The 23504-nt window shown below is 52.0% G+C and overlaps 1 protein-coding gene across 7 annotated transcripts in view; it reads right to left on the bottom strand.

Annotated features, from left to right (window-relative positions):
• Nucleotides 1-23504, bottom strand: part of Ggt1 (gamma-glutamyltransferase 1) — a 33535-nt gene continuing 10031 nt past the window's right edge. For 4 of the 7 annotated variants that reach the window (XM_038342256.1, XM_038342257.1, XM_038342255.1 and 1 more), the window contains 13 exons: nucleotides 11806-11936; nucleotides 11152-11316; nucleotides 9494-9624; nucleotides 9254-9340; nucleotides 6314-6506; nucleotides 5888-6045; nucleotides 4610-4759; nucleotides 3961-4097; nucleotides 1771-1958; nucleotides 1413-1540; nucleotides 1199-1311; nucleotides 961-1074; nucleotides 1-299 (listed from right to left, as the gene is read on the bottom strand). In XM_038342256.1, coding sequence (XP_038198184.1) covers nucleotides 153-299; nucleotides 961-1074; nucleotides 1199-1311; nucleotides 1413-1540; nucleotides 1771-1958; nucleotides 3961-4097; nucleotides 4610-4759; nucleotides 5888-6045; nucleotides 6314-6506; nucleotides 9254-9340; nucleotides 9494-9624; nucleotides 11152-11312 — 1707 coding nt within the window. In that variant the 5' untranslated portion in view covers nucleotides 11313-11316; nucleotides 11806-11936 and the 3' untranslated portion in view covers nucleotides 1-152. Of the gene's footprint in view, nucleotides 300-960; nucleotides 1075-1198; nucleotides 1312-1412; nucleotides 1541-1770; nucleotides 1959-3960; nucleotides 4098-4609; nucleotides 4760-5887; nucleotides 6046-6313; nucleotides 6507-9253; nucleotides 9341-9493; nucleotides 9625-11151; nucleotides 11317-11805; nucleotides 11937-14446; nucleotides 16009-16523; nucleotides 22595-23504 lie in introns of those variants that run through there. The other 3 variants (XM_038342251.1, XM_038342259.1, XM_038342260.1) reach the window with 3 other exon arrangements.

Below are 23504 nucleotides of genomic sequence, written 5' to 3'. Positions count from 1 at the left end.
TATGGAAAGTCCAACCAGCAAGACTTCCCGGAGCTTGGCAGTTGGCCACATTTATTGTGCTGCTCTGTCTCACTCAGGGGCAGCACGTCTTCCAAAGTTCAACTCTTGTTCCTGATCAATATCTCGTCTCTGGTCTTGCCTCTTCTGAGCTCTCAGTAGCCAGCTGGCTCCCCGCCCTTCCTGGAGTCTGAGGCAGCTGCCCAACCATTGGCTGTTCGGACGACGGCCTGAACCACAGCAATGAAGGTGGGCGTGACCTCCATGTAGTGGTTCCGAGTCTTCAGGCCTTCAGTCACCACCTGGGGGTAAGAGGGCCAAAAGAGTCTCAACAAGGCCATGGATGTGGCCAAAACTAGACCTGTATGGTCATGGGCCTCATAAGCCCAGTTAGTGCTACTTCCAGTCAAGTGACCAGGAAGAACTGGAGAGAGGCCCCTGGGCTTCTAAGGTGCAGCACAGTTACCTCTGCCTCAGTCCAAAATGGTGATCCTTCCCTCCAGGAATCTCAGAATGAGACTGAGAGCTGTCTCCTCCGTCTCATATTCCTCTCTAGTGCTGGGATTAAAGGCGTGCACCACCACTGCCCAGTTGCTACAGCAGACTAGTGAGCTACTGGGATTAAAGGTGTGTGCGACCACTGCCTGGTCTGTGAGGCTGACCAGTGGGGCTGTTTAACTCTCTAAACTTCAGGCAGGCTTTATTTATTAAAACACAAATAAAGTATCACTACAGTAAGGTCTCCTGGGACAGGCTGTTGGGCTGTCACTGAGCAAGGGCTCAAGATGACCCACGCTGAGGGCCTGGGGACCATATGCCTTGGACAGGGGATAGTAGCCACTCTGCTCTGGTGACTCAGAAGAGGCCAAGTCCCCAGTCAAGGATGTCCTCTAATCCCACAACATGATTCTGTTTCCTCAGCTCTTGGCCCACCTAACGTCATCTCTATAGTAATCCGCCTACCTGATCAATGTCCTTCTCTGTTGTTGTGGTGTTGGGCAAAAGCTGGTTGTGCAGCCGGGGCTCCTCTACGGCTCTCTTCACGTCATAGCCAAACCACAGGTTGTTGATGATGGCCTGCAGGGAGACGGTGCCAGGAAGTCAGCACAGCCCCAGAACAAGGGCAGCCAGGAGGTCAGCACAGCCCCAGAACAAGGGCAGGGAGAGGGGGGGCAGGAAGGGCTGGGCCCGAGGCATATACCAGTGCGGTGGATGTAGTGATCTGTGTGCCTCCGGAGGCGCCCACCACCATCTGCACCTTGCCGTCCTTATCCACGATGATTGACGGACACATGGATGAAAGTGGCTGCTTCCCTGTGGTCCATAGGCGGAGACAGAGAGGCTGGTCGGTTGTCAGTCAGGGCACCAGCCCCCTCCCAACTCAAGTCCTTTATCCCAGGATTCCCACCCTGCACCTGGCTTGATGAAGTTGGCTGGTGAGGGGGACACCCCGAACTGGTTGACGAATTGGGGTGAGCTGAAGTCATCCATCTCATCATTAAACAGGATACCACTGACCCGAGAAAGGATCTTGGAGCCAAAACTGAAGATAGGGCCAGATTAGATAACCATAGACATACAACCCAGCCATTTCCCACCTGGTGCCCACCCACACCAGGCCAAGAATACTCCCTAGGAGGCCAACCCCAGGCATGCTATCAAGGGGGAGCCTCTGTTTCCCAACATGAAAGAGGGAGGCCCTGATAGGAAATAAAGATAGCCCCAACCTGCTGCCATTGTCCCAGTACTGCCCAGCAGCTGCACAGCCCCTACTAGAGATTGATGGTGCTGGTGGCAGACACAGCGCTGCCATCCTCCGAAACCACGGACAGGTGAGCAGTGCCGCCATCATCAGGAATGTAGAATTCGGGCTCGTAGTATTCGGTTGGATGAGTGGTTCCATCAGAAATCCGGGCCCGAAGCTGAGACGCATAGAACTCTGAGCTCATGTTGCGGATCACCTGCCGAGACCCCAGAGCTGGCCTGAGGAGGTTAGGAGGAAGGAGGGTGGAGGGAGTACATACAACAGGGTTGTCCCGGCAAGCCTCGAGAAGCCCCAGCCGTGGACCTGACCGCAACTTACCTCTATGCACCCGGGACAGCACCTCCTAAATCCTGTCTGACACCCTCTCCCTAACCTCCAGGTGTCTGCCCATTCCTCAAGCCTCTGAACTCTCGTCATGATCTTATATGATTTGTGCAATTATGTATGGGACTTGTGCCACATGCTCAGAGCTGAGGAATCAACAGGGAAGAGACCCACGGGTAGCAGGCAGGGAGAGTCCTGGAAATGAGAGGCCAGAAGACAGCGATGGAAAGGAGGAAGCTAAAGGCATTTTTGGTGCAAGTAGTACCTTAAAAGACCCCAGAATGAAACCTAAAAGGTCAGTGCAAAGACCCTGGGTAGCATAAAATAATGGATACAGGGTGTTGGCTGGAATGCGCCCATTCTGTAAGGTCTCATTGGTCTATAAAGTGCGACATTGGTCTTTAGACGCTTGGGGTAGAGGAGTAAGCAGGTTGGGGAACATTTCCATAGGGTCCCTCTGGTGGCCATAGAAAATACTGTGGACAACCAGACTGAAGAGAAAGATGCCACTGTGGGTGGGAGAAAAAGAATAGAGGATGTCCTTGAGTCTTTGACCTGAGTTGCCATTAGCTGGGAAATGCCAGAGGAGCAGATGCAGGGGGCAGCTAAGGACTTGCTTGCTTTGGGACACACAGCCATGACACACTGGAGAACATGGCTTGGGGAGATGGGCCCATGAACAGTTTCATATGTGAAATTTACAGGCAAAGACACAAACACAGCATGGGCACACGATGGCCAATGAAGCTTAGTAGCAAGAGAAGACGGGGAGGAAGAGGAAATGAAGGGGCTGCCAGGAAGAAAGGGACCCTTGGACCTGTAAGGTTTAGGCTAAAGGCCAATCAGGTCATTCCCCTGCAGCAGCCTTTCCCTGTCTCCCTAGCCTCGCAACTATTAACAAATCCCATATTAAGATTCTGTCTGTAGGGCTGGAGAGATGGCTCAGAGGTTAAGAGCATTGCCTGCTCTTCCAAAGGTCCTGAGTTCAATTCCCAGCAACCACATGGTGGCTCACAACCATCTATAATGGGGTCTGGTGCCCTCTTTCTGGCCTGCAGGCATACACACAGACAGAATATTGTAAACTAAATAAATAATTTTTTTAAAAAAAAGATTTTGTCTGTACATCTGTAACAGGCTCCCCAGGTATCCAGACTCCAGGAATAAGATGCTAAACCCCAGACTACATTCAGTTAAGGCTGTCCTGGCAGCTTTCTCTAGCTCCACCCACTAGCTGACTCCACGGTCCCTGTTGCTATAGTGCAAGGCCAGACACCCTACCTGCCTGTGAATCTGTAACTCTAAGGCACTCCCCAGGTCCCCAGGTTCCAGAATGGCAGGTGCCGTTCTCACTCCTCCAGTGAAAATGTACAGAGCCCAGGCAGACAGACTCTGGAACATCCTAGGGCTACCGGTATAATGGATCCATCTTAACTAACTGCACCCCTCCTCCACCTCCACCACATCATCTAAGTCCTCTCTTCCTCACCATGCAAGGTACCCTGTCCCCCTCCCCCACAACCCTAAGACATTCTTGTCCGGGCAGGTCTCTCGCATCCCACCATGCTCTCACTGGCATCAAATAAATCTTATGGCCTCACAGGTCATGGTGGCACAAGCATTGAATTCCAGTGCTCAGAAGGGGATAGCAACACACCAATTATCCATTCTCAAGTCTGCTTTCCTCAGTTTCCCCTGCACTATGAGCTCCATAAAATGGAGGTCAGGGTATAGGGTAACAAGTCTACCCTGAAATTAAACTTAGTTGTATTAATGGTTCAGAAAGCATGCATGAATCTGGAGATGGGGTGCCTTTCACCGCCCACCCAACCCCCTTTGGCAGGTCTCCCACCCACTGTGGGGTAACCCCTTACCTGAGACACATCGACAAACTTTGGGTCGCCAAGCATGGTCCTCTTGGCATAGGCAAACCGAAAGGCCTCCACAATACGGTGGTAGGTCAGTGCCTTCTCTTCAGGGGTTGCCACGCTCTTCGGAGAGAAGTTGTATCCTGAGTGGTACCCAAGCACACATTGGCAGGCAGTTGGGGCCTGGAGGGGCTCAGGGGGCTAATGCATCTCTGAGCTATGTTCCCTACACTCTGCCTTTGGAAAACAAAGACGCAGTAACCAACAGCAGTGGGCATTTGAGAAAGATGCAGCTAAGACAAGGGTATGCCAACATGGATGTGAGAGGCGCAGCTCGAGGGTCCCAAGGTCTGTAGGTTTCTGGAAGACCACTTAGACTAGCCAGAAATGCACTCTGGACAAGGCCTCTACCACCCTCTTCTTCTTCCTGAACATTTTCCCCTCTTCCAGCTACTGTTGCCCCCTCCCACCCGCTATGGGGAGCCCTGCTACCCAACACTGCCTCCAGGAGGCCACAGCCATGAGGCAGGGTGGACCCTCTGCCAGTTCACTGATGGAAAGATACAGGGCAAAGAGACCCGACAAATGCGGAGCACCAGCAGAGTGTTCCTGGAGAGTGTTCCTGCTCCTTAGCCGGGCTAGAGAGAGAGCTCACCTTTGAGGATGTTCAAGATGAGAACCAGCACCGGCCCACTGAGTGGGGCACTGGGCACATAGAGTGTCGAGTCCCCAAGGCTGATGCTAATCGGGTTCTCAATCAGCTCAGCACGGTAGTCATTCAGGTCCTCGACCGTCATAATGCCTCCTGCATGAGACAGCAGTTCAGTGGATGCGCAGTGGCACTGTCCCATGGCTGGGGACAGTTCAGTGGATATGCGGTGGCACTGTCCCATGGCTGGGGACAGCAGCTCAGTGGATGTGTGGTGGCACTGTCCCATGGCTGGGGACAGTTCAGTGGATATGCGGTAGCACTGTCCCATGACCAGGGACAGCAATTCAGTGGATGTGTAGTGGCATTGTACCATGGTTAGGGACAGGGCCATACCATGTGGGACTTGGTTTACCACTGGGCAGAATACAGGACGAAACCAAGAAATATGGTCAAGGGTATACTGTGGGGTTAGGGCTGTTTAAAAAAGGAATTTGGTCACCGCTGAGTAGAATGGCAGGTTTGGACCATAGTGAGGAGATGGTCTATACCATCAGAAGGGACCACGGGGCCATTACACTGGTCACCCTGACCATCCCTGGGAGCCCTAGACACCAATGGTGCTTCCACCTATGCCAGGCCCCACAACAGCCTCCTGATCTACCTTCTTCCGTCTCTACAGTCAGAGGGTCTTTCCCAAGCGTAGACTCTCTGCTCCTGTCCTCCTCCTTCTAGGGGGCCCTCCCTCACTAATGAACGAGCGGATGGAAGAAGATGCCAGATACTCTGAGGAACTGGTTCTAAGTAGGACTTGCGGCAGTAAATGTCAACATGTTAATTCCCCCACTTCATGAAACAGGACAAAAATAACACGGACAAGGCCACAGCCCAGCCCTCAGGCTGCCCCACCCAACGCCCCTAAGACCCTTCCTGGAAATTCTTCCTCAGACCCTGTAACCCTCCTTGAGTCAACACTTCTGTCTTCCCCTTAGCCCACACACTCTCGGCTTCATGGCCATTGCAGCTCATTTCTCACAGGTCCTCCTCCCAAAGCCTCAGTCTCTACCTCCCCTCAGCCCCAAGGGCTACTATGCCCCTCCTCTCACTCAAGTTTCCTGTGCAGCCTGGCTGCTAGGGATGAGCCAGGCGCTATGGATCCACACTGACCCTCCCCTGCCAAGTGCTCCCTGAGGGCGCAGAGGCCAACCTAGGCAGGAAGCACCTCAGAGCCTAGGCCCTACTCAGCGTTCCTGCCCACGGAGTTCCTCACTCAAGCACACTCACCAGCCTCCTGGATGTCCTTCACAATCTGGGCTGTGAGGCTCCCATTGTAGAAGGCCTGGGCGCCTTCCTTGGCCAGGATCTCCAAAGTATCGGCTAGCCTCGGCATCACCACTATCTCTCCTTCCCGAAGCACCTTCCCTTGACGGCAGAACACCTCGCTGGGGCAGAGAGGACACATGTAAGACAGCAGATGCCCGTCAGACCTCACGCCGAGCCCAGGGGGGCTATTCTCTCACTTGCCGTTTCTAGGGTTCCATCTTGCTCGGGCCACAGTCAACACTGTGACTTCTGAACCAGACTCTCAATGTGTCTTATACACACACAGTGAGAATTTTAACAACTTAACCCCACTGAATGGCAGGCTCCTGAAAGCAGAGCACACAGCTCCCCCAACCTCTCCCAGATTGGGCTACTTAGACTGCTCACCACAAGGCAGGTGTCTGCTCAATGATTTCCCGTTTACTGGCCAGGGCCATTCCCAAGCCCTTGCCCACAGGGAAGCCATGGCGGGCTAGCTCAATGCTTGGCTGGAAGAGGCGAGCCCAGGGTAGTCGCCCATGCCGTAGGTGTGCCAGCTGGTAGCCACGAATTTCACCAGGAACTGCCACTGAAAGGCCACCTAGGAACCAGGGATGAAGGGATCAGAGTTTGAAAGACAGAGGGAGACAGAGACAGAGAGACAGACAGACAGAGAGATTGGTCACTCGGACCATAATCCCTACTACTAGGAGGCAGAGGCAGACAGATTTCTGTGAGTTCAAGCCTGATCTACAGAACTAGTTCCTAGAGCAACACAAAGAAACCTGTCTCAAAAAAAAAAAAAAATTCAAAAAGGAAAATGGGGCTGGAAAGATGGCTCAGGGGTTAAGAGTACTGCCTGCTCTTCCAAAAGTTCTGAGTTCAACTCCAGTAACTACATGGTGGCTCACAACCATCTATAATGAGATCTGGTGCCCTATTCTGGCCTACAGACATACATGCAGGCAGAACACTGCATACATAATAAGTAAATCTTCAAAAAATAAATAAACAAATAAATAAATTAAATAAAAAAGGAAAATGAGTAAAGGGCCGGTGTGTAGATACTCTGTGGTAGAGTGCCTATCTGATTCTGGTTTGTGGTAGAGTGCCTATCTGATTCACATTTTAAAAAGCACCACCACCACCACCACCACCACCACCACCACCACCACCAGCACCAGCACCAGCAGCAGCACCAGCACCAGCACCAGCACCAGCACCAGCAGCAGCACCAGCACCAGCACCAGCAGCAGCAGCACCAGCAGCAGCACCAGCACCAGCAGCAGCAGCACCAGCAGCAGCACCAGCACCAGCACCAGCACCACCACCAGCAGCAGCAGCAGCAGCAGCAGCAGCAGCAGCAACAGCATCCCAGGCACTTTCCAAGGCTCCACCACTGTGCTAACATCCCCTTTCTAGGCAAAGTGAAATCTACGATCATAGCTGAGCTCCACAGGCAAGAAGTGTTGGTTAAACACTTCTTACAGGGTACAGAATGGGGAGCAGGTGACTATGCACTAAGGTCTGCTGCCCCAGATGAGTGGATGTGTCTTCCATGGGTCTATGGTTGTACTTGGGAAAACTGGACCCTCAGTCCTGTACTCAGTTCTCCCAGCCACCTGGAACTTGTCCTGGCTATGAGTAACATGGATCATCTCTGTTTCGCAGCCCGGCTTTAGGAATAGTAACCAGCACTGTAAGAGGTTTCCGTGACCCTGGTTAAACAGCAAATTCTAAGCGTCCATAAGCGTTCTCATACCCAAGAGATTTCATTGCTATACATCCTGAGTTTCTCAAGAACTGTGAAGCCAAAGATAGTTGTGAGGGGAGGAATCCAAAGAGGCCACGCAGAGGGCATCGCCCAAGAACCTTCTTCCTGGGTGCCACACCTGCCCCCACTCCTCCACCTTCTTATTCTGAAATCTACTCCAGCCCTTCTGAGTAGTAACTCCAACACTGGCTCCCACTCACCTCCCTGAGAAGTTTGAGAGTCTTCTTCCCACTTAAGCCTGCTTAGAAGAGAGAAACTCTGCTGGGTGCTGGTGGCGCATGCCTTTAATCCTAGCACTCTGGAGGCAGAGGCAGGTGGATCTCTGTGAGTTCAAGGCCAGCCTGGTCTACAAAGTGAGTTCCAGGACAGCCAGGGCTACACGGAGAAACCCTGTCACAAAAAAACAAAGGAAGGAAGGAAGGAAGGAGGGAGGGAAGGAAGGAAGGAAGGAAGGAAGGAAGGAAGGAAGGAAGGAAGGAAGGAAGGAAGAAAAGAGACTCCACCTCTACTCAAGAGAGTTGCTTCCACAAAATGACAAACAACTGAATGAATTGAATATCTACTATTAAAAACACAGGATTGCAACAGCTCAGGTCCCATCCCAGGTTCACCATCAACTAGTTGTGTGATCTCACCTGGTTTGCTTGACCTCCCTGGGCTTTACCAACCTACCTGCAGGAAAGGATAAGCATGGCATCTTCTCTCCAGCCCCAGGGGTACAGTGAAGATACAAGAGCCTCCACAACAAAAACCACCTGGCAAGGGGGCAATCCCAGTGACCCCTGGGAAGCGTGAGTAATCTCTCGGCATCCAAGAAGCCCCCAAGAATGCCGAAAAGCATGGATGCCTGCATCCCTTATACAAAGTACCCTCCTGTGTATTTGATTGCCTGGCGATTACTCATAGTCGATAATGCCCATGGAAAGGCTATGTAACTAGCTGCCTACTTAACCACATAGGGGTGTTGATAAGGAATAAGCTCTGAATGTGTTCAGTATAGAAGTAATTTTGTTGCTGGGTGGTGGTGGCACATGCCTTTAATCCCAGCACTTGGGAGGCAGAGGCAGGCGGATCTCTGTGAGTTCAAGACCAGCCTGGTCTACAAGAGGTGGTTCTAGGACAGACTTCAAAGCTACAAAGAAACCCTGTCTTGAAAAAACAAACAAACAAAAAAGAAGAAGTAATTGGGTTTTTACAAAGAGATTTGTCTGTGTGTGAATACTTGACCTGAATGTACCATGGCCTGGTGCATGACTGGGAATCAAGAAAGCGCATCAGATTCCCCTGGACTGAAGTTTACAGCCAGTGCGAGCCACCATGTGGGTACCAGGAATCAAACCCAGCTCCTCTGTGACACCAAGGGTCCACTGTGATTATCCTCTCCATGTGCACACACATAGGTGGCCCAGTGTAGAACGGAGAAGAAATGAAAGAACCTACCCCTACCCTCACGATGGTGACTAACCAATCGTTATAGGAGGGTGTCGCGGGTACCAGAGCTGTCCCCAGGCCTCAGACAGGTCCGTGTGCCCTGTGAGTGCGTACCCACGCCTGTGGCCCGCATGACGGCTTACCTTCTTCAGAGTCTTTCGAGCTGTTGAACATGTTGGTAGTGGCCAGCCTGGGAGCCACCTCACGGGCATTGATAACTTCAGCTTTCCCTATAAGAAGAAAGACATCGCCAGGCTGGGTTATCCCCAACCCCTCCTGTTAAGGGAGCCCAGCGGTCACCCAGCTATGATGCTCTAGTCCAAGTCACTCTGACTTAAGAGGGATGGACTGAGTCACCCACCCTTCTCACCCTGGATACTCACGTGTGGTGCTGTTGTAGATGGTGAAGAACAGGCCGCCTCCGATGCCCATACTGTGGGCATTAATGAGTCCCATACACAGCAGGCTTGCGATAGCTGAATCCACCACGGAGCCACCCTCCTGTAGTATGTCCCTATGGGTGGCACATAGGAAGGTGAGAACCTGAGGGCTTCCCAATCTTTCAGGACCACCCTGCCACCCTCTCTGGTCACCCTGCCCAAAGGATGACCAAAGAAGAACGAGCCTACACTAGGTCTTTCTGTTTTGAGACAGGCTCTCACAATGCCTCACACTCACTATGCTAGCCCAAGCTGGCCTCAAACCTCAGCCTCCTGAGAGGAGAGCCCAGCTGCCAAGTTTAGCTGGCCCAGTTTTTTTGCTTCCTTGCTTGTTTGCCTATTTTAATTTTTACTGAGACAGGGTTTTATTCTGAGGGCTGAGATGACAGGTAAAATTTTTGGCTTCTGGGTTTTTGAGACAGGGTTTCTCTGTGTAACCGCCCTGGTTGTCCTGGAACTCACTCTGTAGACCGGCTGGCCTCGAACTCACAGAGATCCACCTGCCTCTGCCTCCCGAGTGCTGGGATTAAAAGGCATGCGCTGCCACCACCCAGTGGCTTTTTTTCAGATTTGTTTTATCTTAGAAAGAGAGAGAGAGTGGGGGAGCGCAGGAACCCATAGAGGTCAGAGGAGGCTATCAGATCCCTTGGACTGAAGTCACAGGCAGCTGTGAGCTGCCTGATACGGGCGCAGGGGAACTAGACACTGGCTCTTTGAAAGAGCAGCACACACTCTGAATCATTGATCTACCTCTCTAGCTCCAAAGTTGGTTTTTGTTTTGTTTTGTTTTGTTCTTTTGAGAGACAGGCTCTCACTATGTAGCTCTGGAACTCACTATGTAAACCATGCTGGCCTCAAACTTGCAGAGATCCACCTGCCTCTGCCACCCAAGATTTAATCCTCCCAGGATTAAAGGCGTGTGCTACCTTGCCTAGCAAAGATTTGGTTTTTGAAGATGTAGGTTTTTTTTTTTTTCCAAGCAAACAAATATACATGATTTAATTGGAAAAAGAGGCTATTTTTATTAATAACATGTTTTTTTCTGGTTATGTCTCTAAATGGGAATTTTTACATATAATGAGGTAAAAGTCTAAAATGGGAGGAGGCTAGGGAGATGGTTTGATGACTGCTCTTCCAGAGGACCTGGGTACAATTCTCAACCCCAAGGCCGCACATCTCAGCTCACAGTTGTCTGTACTCCAGTTCCAGGGGATCCAATGCTCTCTTCTGACCTCCAAGAGCACCAGGCGTGTAAGCGGTGCATAAGCATACACTCAGGCAAAATGCTTCTACGCATAAGTATTTTTAATAAAACACACACAAAAAAAATCTAAAATGGGAATGAAATGGCAGCATTTTTCAGAGACAAAACTGAGAAGAGGACCCCAAGTTGGCTGTGGGAAAATTAATTGCCTGCCTCAGAGCTACCGTCCCTTTTCCCCTAGACAGAGGCTACCAAGAGAGTCCAAGGAAAGGCTGGGCAGCTTCCTGTCCATCAGACACTCTTGGCCTAGTTACAGATGGGGAACCCCAGTCTTGTCCAAGCCCACTAGCCACGGTCTTCCAGTGCGCCTCGCCCTAGAGCCGGCAGACTTACTTACCGTCCAATCTCTGAGCAGCGCTTGGCGTCTGTGGCCACGGCTGCCCTGGAGTACACATGGTCGGGCTTCCTAGATGTGTAGGGCAGCCAGATGCAGAGGGCAATGATGACAAATACCAGAACCACGGCCACCAGACCCAGCACCACGAACCGATTCTTCATGGCTCTGTTTCCCAGAGAGTAGTAGGGTCAGGTTCAGCGCCTTGGGAAGTCCCAGACCATCCCCCACAGGGCAGTCTAAAGTCAAACCTCAGGGACACAGCCCTGTGCCTCCTTGTAGCCTTCTAGAACATGCATGGTCTGTCCAGCCCTCAGACCTTTGGCCAGGCTATTCCTTCTGCCGGAAGCTCTGGATCCCACCTCTGCTATTGCAAATCCTATTTCTCTTCAGAGCTCATCCCTGCATGGACTTCATTCCCAGCACAGACCCTCCCAAGGAGACCTTCCAGACTCCACAGGCCTTGGATAACTGCCTACAGAAGCCAAGATGCTCCTGCCCTGAGATAAACTCCAAAAAGGAGAGGATTCACCCCATTCCTTCTGGGTCCCCTGCCCTAGCTGAGAGCCTGGCCCTGTCCACGGACCCCTAGAGTGGCCTTCCAAGGAGACCCAACAGTGCCCTGAAGTAAGTAGTGCTCCACAGGTCAGGACTCACCGTCCAGTAGGAGCTCCACACCTTCCCTAGGTGAAAAACAGCTGTGTAGACAGGCGAGAACTCCCCAACACACTGCAGAAAACTACGGTCAGTCTTCTGAGACTGCTGCAGCAGGCCACCTCTTCGGACTCCTAAAAGTCACAAAGTTATGCCTGAAATGGGCCCTGCACTTCCTGGAGGACTTGATGTGATGATCTCCTTCTGCCTCTAGCTGGTTCTCTGCCTCCCTTGAACTCTGGAGCCAAAGAGTCCTCCAGCTGCTTGCATGTACGCATGACTTCGCTCAAGCGCTACCCCGGGAAAGGGTCACGGGACAGGGCAGGGAGGTGGCTGGGCATTCATGTGTAAGCCCAGGATTTGGAAGTAAGAGCGGCACGTGAACAAAGGGATCCAAGGGTCCAGGCCCTTCCCGAGGCTGGAGCTGGTATTCACCTGCTGCGGGGCTCCTTTGTACGGCACGGCCCTCACTCCCTTGATCGCAGGGGTGTTTTGGAATGAGAACACATGTGAGCTGTTAAACTGAGCCTAATGGCTAACACCTGTAACACTAGCGCCCTGGAAGCGGAGGTGGCAGAATTGCCGGGGATTTGAGCCCAGCATAGGTTACCTAGTGAGTTTGAGGCTAGCCTGTGCTACAGCATGAGATATTATCTCCCCCAAAAAGCAGGGTGTTGGGAGAGGGCTGGAGGGATGGCTCAGTGATTAAGAGCACACACTGGCTCCTCTTCCAGAAAACCTGGGTTCCATTCCCAGCTACCGCATGGCAGTTCACTCTGATGCCGTCTTTAGGTCTCTGTGGGTACCAGGCATGCTGATAACACGTAGACAAACACGCAAGCAAAACACTCATGCGCAGAAAACAAAGTAAATAAATCTTTTAAAAAAAGTAAATAAATCTTTAAAAAAAATTGGTGTGCTTCCTAGCTATTTCCCCTGGGGATTTCCTTCCAGACACACAGAGAAGGAAAGTCCCAGCCTTACTCTGAGGCTAGGGGGAGGAAGGTAACCCCACAAGAAGAAGAAACGCACTGACAAAGTACGGGGTGCTCTTCTCCCAGGCTCCATTTCCTCCAAAGGGTGGCATCTACCAGAGAGCCTTTTCATGAAGTCCTGGGCTACCTCCCACTCTGGATATCTCTCTCTCTCTCTCTCTCTCTCTCTCTCTCTCTCTCTCTCTCTCTCTCTCTCTCTCTCTCTCTCTCTCTCTGTCTGTCCTTTTTTGCCCTTGAGTTCAGAATCAGACAGAGTATCCCATGGTCCAGGGATGGAGTTCTTGCCCCGTCCCCATACCTGAGAAGAAAATTACCAACTCCATAATAGGAGAGCTCCCGCCCTCCTCCCCCATTCCACCACACACACACATGCACACTTGGAGGGTTGAGTAACAGGATTTGATGCCTCATCTTATGTGGGAAAGCAGTTTTGCAACTCTTGAGACAGAGGGATGCCACCCTAAGTCCCCCGTACCGTCCCTTGTAGCTCTCCCTGCCTGAATCCAGGCATGGATCTGACCTGAGGTCACAGTCTCATTCCTATAATTCCTCTGGCCAGCTTGGTCCTCCAGAGGCAGCCGGAGGGTTCCTCCTATCCATCGTGGCAAGCAGGCCCTGTCCCTGTTGTCCAAGGGACAGTCTCAGCCCTTCTCTAGACCTGCTAGCTTTCTGGGCACATACCCTGAGCTCTGGGGTGAGCCTAGGTCAGGGTCGAGGATTCTTGGTGAGAAAGCCACATTGGGGGTTTCAAGGGGTCTTAGAAGCCAGGCCAGTAACACGTGGCATCATTTATTGCTGGTACAGAACACTCCCATCTATGCAGTAGGGTGGTGAACGGCCATGGCCAGTGCTCCACTCTGTGACCTCATGCAGGTCTGATCTAATTGGGGCATCTCGGGCTTTGTTTCTCCCAGGTTTGGAGCTGTAAACTAAAAGTAGTCTCAGGGCCCTGAGGTGAGCCTTCCGTGATTACATTATTACATGCTTCACCCTTGCGTGTCCACCCACCCATCCCTCTGTCCACTGAACAGCCCTAGAAGGGCACCCGGCAGGATTCCCTCTTCCAAAGAGTCTGGGGAAGGAAGTGGGCAGCCCTGACTCCTGACCATGTCCCTTCCTCATGGGACAGTGTGACAGGGAAGGCTGGCCCTGCCTCCTCTAAGCAGATGTCCCAGTCCAAGCGGAAGACACCCTGCTGGAAGCCTGGGCTTTTATTTCCCACCCTTCCACCCCAAGTTTTCTCAAAGATCCACTAAAGGAATGTGGAAGGCCAGAAGCCCCAGCTCTATTCAAATCAGTGTTGGGAGGGAAACTGAGGCACTGCTCCTCAAACCCAGAACCCTCCCTCTCTGTAACTCTGCTGGATTTCCCAGAGGCCCTGGAGGCAATGGGGACCCAAGAAAGAGGTCCTCCTTCCTCAGAAGATGGTTCTGGGATGGGGAGGAAGAGGTAAAAGGATCCACCCAGGACGTCTTGGCCATAGAACTGACTGCTCCCCCTCCCCCAGAAGCAGCCAGAACCAAGCCTGTCAGCCATGCAGAATAGCTCAGTGCTCCCAATGCTGACTTGATATCAGGATCTGAGGTTGGGCATCTCCTGAGGGCAGAGGTAGAAAAGGGTCACTAGTAGTCCAGGACCCGTGTGCTTACCAAATCCCAAGGGGCCAGAGGTCAGCTAAGGGGTGCCCAGCATCCCAGAAGGGCAGCTGGAGGCTTCTGAGTAGAGTGTGGAGTAGGGAGTCCTCTGTAAGAGGTCCAGCCAGGCCGGGAGAATGGTCAATATTGACAGCAAGACAGCAAGGAGGCGCAGCCTAGGCTTGTCACCAGGTGACTAAAGTTCACACAGCCCCAGGAGGGCCCTGGGCAGGGAGGTAGGAGGTACTAAGAGCTTGGGAAAGGGGCTCCCCTTTCTCGGATTCGGTTCCCTCCAAAGGGCAGAGGCCACCGGTGAGCCCTTCCAGAAATCCCGTCAAGACCCTCTGTGACTGTAGAGACAGACACAATGTCCTTGAAATTTTCCTGAGGCAGTGGAATAGGGGTGCCCCTTGGCACTAGACCATAGCCCAGATCTAAGAGGTCTTGCTGTACTTTACTGGTCAGTGACAGAGGTGTGTTCCTGGAAAAGAGCCTAAGGCCTCAGCGTCCAGACCGGTTCAACTACCAATAAGGAACATTAGCTCTACAGGCTCAATCAATAACAGGAACAACCTAGAAAGACAGGGCCTAGAGAAGGCCCAACCTGTTCTAAAGTCACACAACTCAGAGGGCAATCCTGCCACTGATTCCTGCCCCAAATTGCTGCATGTCCCTGACAAGCTCACCAATGAAGTTCCAACTAGACCCAGTTGTAGGTCTGTCTCAAGGGCATCCTAATCCCTCCTGGTCCTCATTGGCCAAGAGGAATAATCCCCTGACTCCAGCACTCAGTGTGGTGGACTCCCTATATCCATTAGTATACAAATCATATACCTAGAGATGCTGGTGGCTGCCATGCTGCTGGTGCTACCCCTCCAGAACTCCCCACATCACACACATGCATCCTGTACATATACATACCACACACGTGCACACATGCACACACACTAATACACACATAATGAACACACACCTACTGCACACACATATACATTACACACCAGCACACACACACACATCACACATACACCCTGAGCTGAATCTAGGCCGAGTAAAGTAGATTCCCAAGATGCAGCAGAGAAGTAGGTACAAGAAAGACAGACCAACAGCCAGACCGGAACGTCTCTGCTAATCTTGCTGGTCCACTGGAGTCTGTGGGCTGCTATGAAGTCTCAAGGCCACAGGAGTCAAACACACCCACCCACAAGAAATGAAGTTTAATAGCGGCGCATGCCTTTAACCTCAGCACGGGGCGGGGTGTGGGGGGCAGAGTCAGACTGGTCTTTGTGAGTTCATGGTCAGCCAGAGCTATGTAGAGAGATGTCTCCAAAAGAAAGAAAGAAAACAAAAGAAAATAAACAGAAGTTTAGCCGACAGCAATTTGCCTGGGAGGTCTGCAGGTCACACATGGGTCAGGACACCCCATTCCACTCTGTATGTTTATAAGGACATCTGGGTACAAGAACACAGATCTCTTTGGCCTCCCAGGCCTGTCTGTTCTCTGACAGGACACTTACTTCTCCCAAATCTAAAGCTGGAATCTGCCTGAAGTTTGCTGCCCAAACTGGTGTGGACAGCAGAGGATCAGAAAACACACTTACACACATGCCTATATCCCATTACACACTCCTATACCCCTTACACACACACACACACACACACACACACACACACACACCTATACTCTTCCAATGACTTGAAAAGTACTGCTTGCTGGGAACCTGATGAAAGAGCTTAAAACGCCTAGGCACAGACCTAGAGGTGACAGAGTAAATGGTTCATTGCACAACGGTCCCTGCCCCACCCCCAGCCCAAGCCCAGAGAGGGTCAGGCAGGACTGGAGGGCGCTGTGCGTGTGGAAGGCTGACCATCATTCCTGTCCGGACTGTCAGCCCTTCCTGGGTCTCAGCTACTTCACTCTTAATCCCAAATCCGTTTCTGGGGAACCAAGGCCCAAAGTCTTCTTCTGAGGAGTCTGCAAACCCACCCCAACACCCTTAACAACCACCCTACATCTGCAGAAGAACGAGAGGAAAGCCTGGGCAGGCCCCCTCAAGCCCGTCTGTCAGGTAAGAAATAGGGCTCTGCCTACCTGTGTGAGCCCACAGGGACCAGGGCACGGGAGCCTGCTGCCCCGTTATCCAGAAGTGTGGTACACTCCTGCTGCGCAGGTGGCTACAGGGAGGTTCTGAGAGGATCACCAGAGCCCCCAGAGTGGCATGGGAGAGCCATGGGACAGAACCAAGTCTTCATACATGCTTGAGGGGGTCCCCAAGTCTATTTTGCCCCACCTACGGTGTCCAGCAGCTCAGAGAGGGTGAGGAGGGCTTTGTGGGGGTCACACAGCAGCTGTGGCACAGCCAGACATGTGCTGCATTCAGTCCCAGTTCCACACGGTCCCACAGCAGCGGAAGACTAAGTCCCCATCCCCAGCTGTGACCCAGCTCCTCCCTTCCCTCTCCCAGCAAGCCTGGGTTGGGAGGAGGTTTTAAAGGTACAGGAGCTACTCCAGGTAGAGAGAGGGTTGGCTCCAAATCCAGTCCCTGAGGCCATGTGACCTGAAAGGGCTGTGGACAGCTCGGAGCCTGGGAGGCTCCCAAGGAGAAATCTGAGCCCAAGGGACAGGTAGACATTAAAGAAGAGAAGGGACAGCTGTGGCTTCTGTGTTCAAGTAGGGGTCACATAGAGCTGGGGTTATAACTGAAGTCCTCTGAGACCCTGCCAGATCTAAGGAGTCTTACCAGAAGGAGGCTGACCCTCTGGACCATCTGGGCCCCCGAGCGGGGGAGGGGCTGCTACTCCAAGTATTTTGGTTAACTGGATTGGAGGAAGTCTCACCACCAAGAGTCTTTCCTAATCCCTCAGTTTTCTAGGTAAAGGCAATCTGGCCAATGGGGGGTGGGGCACTTGGCAGGGGAAGTGGGGGACGGTCCATTTAAGCCCTTATAATCTCTCATTGAATGAGATGGGGTTCGTTTCCAACAGAAAGGGAAATCCCAAACCTCAAGGCCCTGGGATCTCACATTCTATAGCCTGTCCAATTTTCTTCTGTTGTCCCTCAGTTTACCCTCATTCAGTCAACTCCTTTCCCGCCATCTACTCCACATCCCTCTGAACTCTTCTTCTAAGAGGCCCCCAACCTGCTTGGGAAGAACCCAGTGCTCTCTGGATCTACACAGTGGCTCTGTAGATAATGGTGCTCCCTCTGAGCCTGACAATTGGGAGACAAGGGGAGTTCCGTAGTCCCGTAGGCCCATGGCAAAGGAGAGAAGGGACTTCTGACAGCTGTTCTTTAGGCTTCACAAGCACTTCATAGCACATACATGTATACCTGTATACCACACACACACACACACACACACACACACACACACACTACACTGATAAATGTTGGGGCTGAAAAGATGGCTCATCTTAACAGCACTGACTGACTACCCTTTCTTCTGAGGACCCACGTTCGATTCCCAGCACTAACATGGTGGCTTGCAACCATCTCTAACTCCAGTTCCAGGGGACTCTGACTCCCTCGGGCACATAGACACACACACACACACACACACACAAAACATAAAATAAAACAGAATATTTTTATTATTACTTATGTATACATGTGTATGTCTGTGTATGAGAAAGTCAGAGGGGTGTCAGTTCCCCTGAAGCTGGAGTTACAGGCAGTGTGAGCTGCCTGTTGTGGGTGTTGGGAATTGAATTTGAATTCTTAGCAAGAACAGTATGTGCTCTTACCTGAGACACTGAGATGTCTCTTTAGCTCCAAAATAATAATTTAAAAGGTTTTAAAACAAGCAAGCAAACAAACAGAAAAGGCCTGGGACTGGAGAGATAGTTCCATGGTTAAGACAGAGGCTGCTCTTCCAGAGGACCCAGGTTTGATTCCCATCACCCACATGGTGGTCCCATAACTGTAACTCTAGTCCCAGGGGATCCGACTCTCTCTCTATTCTGGTCTCTAGGAGCACCAGGCACACAAGCAGTCCGCAGGCATACATGCAAGCAAAGCACCATACACAGGAAATAAAATTAAAAAACAAACCAAACAGTGCTTTTAGCCAGGTAGGGAGGCCGGGGCCTCGGAGGGACGGACACTAGGATGGAAGCCCCAGGAAAGGATCAGGGTTAGGGTTGAGACTGGATTGACGCAGGAGGAAACCGCGAGTCTGGAGGTGGACTTAGAGTCTTCCTGCAGAGGCTCTGTGGATGGTGTGGAGACTCTTGACCTCCCGTACCCCCACACTGAACTCTAAGGTGTCAGGGCCGGAAAGAGGAGCAGCCAAGCCTACAAGCCTAGACCTTGGAAGCCAGGCCAGTCTGGACTTTGAGAGCCCTGGGAGGCTGGTGAATATATCACCATGCTGGGTAACCCATTAACCCCGGATTGCTCATTAAGACCCTTGTGGGTGCCTCTTTACTCCTTGGCTAGTTCTAGGGAACTAACTGGGCAGAGGGCAGCCATGAGAAGGGAGTGTTGGTGGGGGTACGGGTGAGGGCTCACTGACCTGTGCTCTTGGTGTACTGGTCCCCGCAGGAGGCTTTGCATGCCAGGGTAGCCTGCGGGTGTCATGCCACCATCCCCGTGCCTTTCATCTTAAAATTATTCCTTCTGTGTTGGTACCATCAGTCCATGCCTCAGGGGCCTTGGCCAGACTGGAGACTTCGGAACACAGGTAGGGAGAGACTCAGGAGTTTTTCCAGTTCCCCTGGGCAGTCTCCGTTTACCCTCTCCAGAGGATATTTTAGAGAATTGGGTTCAAAGTGGCCCCCCCAAGGCACATCCTGTTTCAAAAGGATCATCTTCTGCCACCCCATCTGAGAAAACCAAGTACATTAACTTGTGTTGTCAGTACAGGAAACCAAATGTTGGGGTTTGCAGTTCAGTGGACCGGGGAGGGGTTCTGCCCACGCCCATCCAGCAGTACAGAAACCTATCAAGGAAAGGCTGTGCCAACCACTTCCTGAAACTGGCATCTCACTGCGGCCTCCAACCACGCCCCATGTCACTGTTAGGTCCAGAAGGCTGATCACACCTGAATGCCAGGAAGCTCTGGGCAGTTAGTGAGCCCCCGGTGGGTAAGGGTTATTACAGCTGAGGTCAATAGTCTAAGCAGCAGACTCACTGTGAGTAAGCAAAACGGGTGGACCCAGATGTAAGCAGCACTTGCCCACACTCTAGAACTCCTGAGACAGGATTGCCCTCCGCGCCCCGGAAGCCGAGAACCCTGATACCATCTGGGACATTTTATGCCCCCACTTAGTAAACTGACGGAATGAAACCAGGTTCAGACCTCACACATCGTAACAACTTAATCAACTTTAGGATCATCACAGAATCTGAAAGCCTGACTTTCCAGAACCCTAGAAATGTCAGCCTGCACATCCGCCCCACTGGGGAGCTCATCATCTCCGAGAGTGGTTGGCGAGTTCTCTCCAGGTCAAGCCCTAGCTTGTCTCTTGTGATACCTTCTACAGACTACAAGAGTCAGCTCATTTTGGATGGGTCTGGTCGCAGACCCTTCTTATCATCTGAGGCCACAGATCAGAGAGGCAGGGGACACCCGTGCCCTGTGCCTACCTGGCTATAACCTCTCAGAAACACACAGACCACACTGGCTGGATCGAGGAGTCCTCAAATGGGCTCCTGTCATCCCACGGGCTGAGGAGGCAAGCTTCTGTGCTCCCCTCCCCAAGCCTGGCTTTCTGGTACCACCCAGCACTCACCTTTGATGTGAGCGGAATCTGAGCCAAGTGTGTGGTTCTCCAGAAACGTCAGCTTGTTAATACCAGGGAGCATTCAGTAGCAGTACCGGCCTGGCACCTGGTAGGTCAAGTCCAGCTCCAAATTCCAAGGGTAGAACCACAGAGACATGGGTCCTCAAGTCTCCCTGATTCAAACCTGACCTCACTGGGAGCTGGTATGGGGACCTGGGAAGCCTTTCCCTTTCTGGCCTCAGTTTCCCCTCCAGAGAGGATAGGAAACTAGAAGAGACAGACTTCAGGAGACTCAGGAGCTCTCCCAAGCCTCAGTCTTGGCCTGGCTGTGGTACTCAGATCTGAAGCCCCTTCTGTTCTGCCTGATGAACGGTTCAGATGCAAGGCACCAAGTGCCCCCTAGGGTTGTCCCACCCTCCCTGCTCAGGTGGCACTTATTGTATCACCTGGTAATTTTCTGTGGTGTCTGGAATCTCCAGGGAGTTGGGAGAGAAGCCCTGTCCTATCCAGGTCCTGGCCCTCCCATCCTATGCTGGAAAACCAACTCACTTCTGTCCCACAGTCTCCTGGACCACAAGCCAAGTACTCCTGTTCACCAGCAATCCCCTGTGACTTTGCTGACACCCAAACTGCCCCACACTTTCCATACAGACCATGCTCTGCTTACCCAGGTTCCCAGAGCTCCCTTCCTGGGCGGCAGTTCCTCTGCCTCTCTTACCTCTTGGATGCTGAGCTATTATTATATTATTCCTACAGAATCCAAGTCTGAGCCGCGGGCTGGGTCAGATGCCCAAGGTCAACATGCCTAAACCTGAGCAAGCAACTGCCCTCCTCAGACCTCTACCAGCCACAAAAGTCAGAGTCCAGCCCCTCAGAGGCCTTCGCTGGTCCCTTCCAATTGGAGCTATCTGTGACCTCCTCCAAGCCACACCTAATACCCTCCCCCCCACCGTCTCCTATGGGCCACTCCTATCACCTGGTGACACCCAGTCATAGGTTATAATGTTGCTGTCTCTCTAATGGAACTCCAGGGCTGTTCCTCTCCCACTGGAAAACTCTTCAAAGGCCCCCTTTGCCCTGCAGAGAAATTCTTGCTTTGCTCGTGCCTGCCCTGCCTTCTCTCTGCACTCAATGCTCCTGCCAGGTCATTTTACAGGCTACTACCTTGGCCCATTCTTCCTGCAGAGCCCCTACCTCAGCACTACCTTCCGGCATCTTTATTTGTGCTCAGCCCTGTTGGGTAAGCCGCCACTCCTGCTTCCTCTGCCATAGTCTGGGCAGCATTCACAGCACCCAGCCATCGATTCGGGAGGGATTGACGCTAGCTGAGGGGTGCATGGGTGGGCTCATTGTAAAGCCGTTAAGAGGCGCTAGCTAGGTGTGGCTCAAAGGTAGAAGGATGGCCGAGCATGCAAAAGACCCTGGGATCAACTATCAGCACCAAAAGAAGAAAGAATGCTACAGAGGATTCATGACTTAGAACATAAAAGCACACTTATGCAGCGCTGCCCCATGCCGGCCCCTTTTACTCATGTCTCTAATCTTAAAATGCCTTTGTAATTTCACAGACAAGGAAACTGGGGTTTGTGGAGGTTTCTGTGGCATGTTCTTCTCCCCGCCACCAAGTTCATCCCCACCAGGGAGCTCAGGGTATGCCCTTATTTAGAAACAGAGTCTTCTCAAGGTAATTGGTTAAGATGAGATCATACTGGATTCAGGTAGGCCCTAAGTGCAGTAATTAGTGGTCTTACAAAAATGGCCGTTCGAGCAGCTGCACAGGGAAGAGAGCCCTGTTTAGACGGAAGCTGAGGTCGGACAAGCCACACAGCCGTAAGGGCTGCCAGACAGCTCAGGAGAAGAGGCAAAGAGGGATCTGGCCCCATAGTCTTCAAAGGAGCATGGCTCTGCTAACATTTGGATTCCAAGCTTCCAGTCCCAGAACTTGGCTGCTTTAAGCCACTGAACTTGGTGCAACTGGTTGTAGCAACCGCAGGAAAGTAATATTCCGCCCTACGTTGTATATGGCTACACATTCAGCAAAGAGCCACCAGGGAATCTGAATCAGATATTGCCTCCTTTACCTCTGTGGCAATCCCTGCTGAAAGCAGAGAACCTGATAGCGTAAGCTCAGGGAAACTGTCTCCTTCTTCCCAGTGAAGGTTATGAGACCATTCTGTGTCCAGTTGGGGTGGCTCAGATCTGTAATCCCAGTACTTTAGAGGTGGACAGAGGAAGGTCAGGAGTTCAAGGCCCTCCTCAGTTGACGTGACTGAGACCAGCCTAGGCTAGTAAAACTGAAAAACCAAACACACCACAATCATAGTGTCCTTTATCCTGGTTACCAGGAAGCTCAGCTCAGGATGCTATGATTTCTTGCTGAGATAACAGCCTAGAGTTGGCTCTCTCTCTCTCTCTCTCTCTCTCTCTCTCTCTCTCTCTCTCTCTCTCTCTCTCTCTGTGTGTGTGTGTGTGTGTGTGTGTGTGTGTGTGCTTTCTCATTGGGTGGATGGAAAAAGAGCCCAAAGGTGGGGCTGGTTCAGTTCCATGCCCTTCTGTAGCCCTCCACCCTACTTGCTGGGTCACCCAGACCTTGGGTTCCTGTCTACTCCCAGTGGGTTACCACAGGTGTAGTTAAGGGCTTAGCGCAACCATGGTGTAACTGTTGCCAATACTTATCTTCAGGCGGCTCCCTGTTAGAGCCACACACGTCCTCATCAAGGCCTGGAGTCTGACAGTGTCCTCCTCCTCAGACTCACTGCCTCTCATTTTTTAATACCCCCATGGACTTTCATCATTCCTAGTGATGGAGATGGCAGCATTAGTTAGTCTGCCTCGCCATGAGATTTCCACAAACCTGCTGCCCAGGACAACTCCAGGAGAAGAGAGAGCCAGCAGCCTTTAGTTCAGTAAACATGGAGACTGGCGACATCCCCACTCCATAGGGGACAGCTCTGTCTATGGGGGCTCTTGTCTAAGTCAGAGTAAGCCAGAAAATAGTGCCCAAGAGACAACTCACTAGACACCCAGAGGGCAAGCAAAGGAAAGCACACCCTGGCATCCGGGGCCAGATACCAAACTCCCTCTTTTTCTGGAAAAAGTTCTTTAGGAATCTCTCGGCTAGGGAGGGTCATGGAGGAGGGGTTGGGGGGCAATTCTCTACCTGCTACAGGTACTAAGGCACTGCCCAGTATTCCTTTCAAATGTGGTACTCAACCCACCTTCCTTTCTCCTCCCCCCTGGCTCCCACCTTCATCTTCTCATACTCCAAGGTATGATACTTAGCCCTGGCTGAGCCTCCGGAAACAACGTGGTCAGGATCTGGGAGGCGTCCAGGTCTGTCTCTAGCCCC

This window comes from Arvicola amphibius, chromosome 9, assembly GCF_903992535.2.
Source record: "Arvicola amphibius chromosome 9, mArvAmp1.2, whole genome shotgun sequence".
Taxonomy (NCBI): Eukaryota; Metazoa; Chordata; class Mammalia; order Rodentia; family Cricetidae; genus Arvicola; species Arvicola amphibius.
The sequence above is the reverse complement of the archived record's forward strand: the minus strand, read 5'-3'. Positions and strand labels throughout refer to the sequence as shown.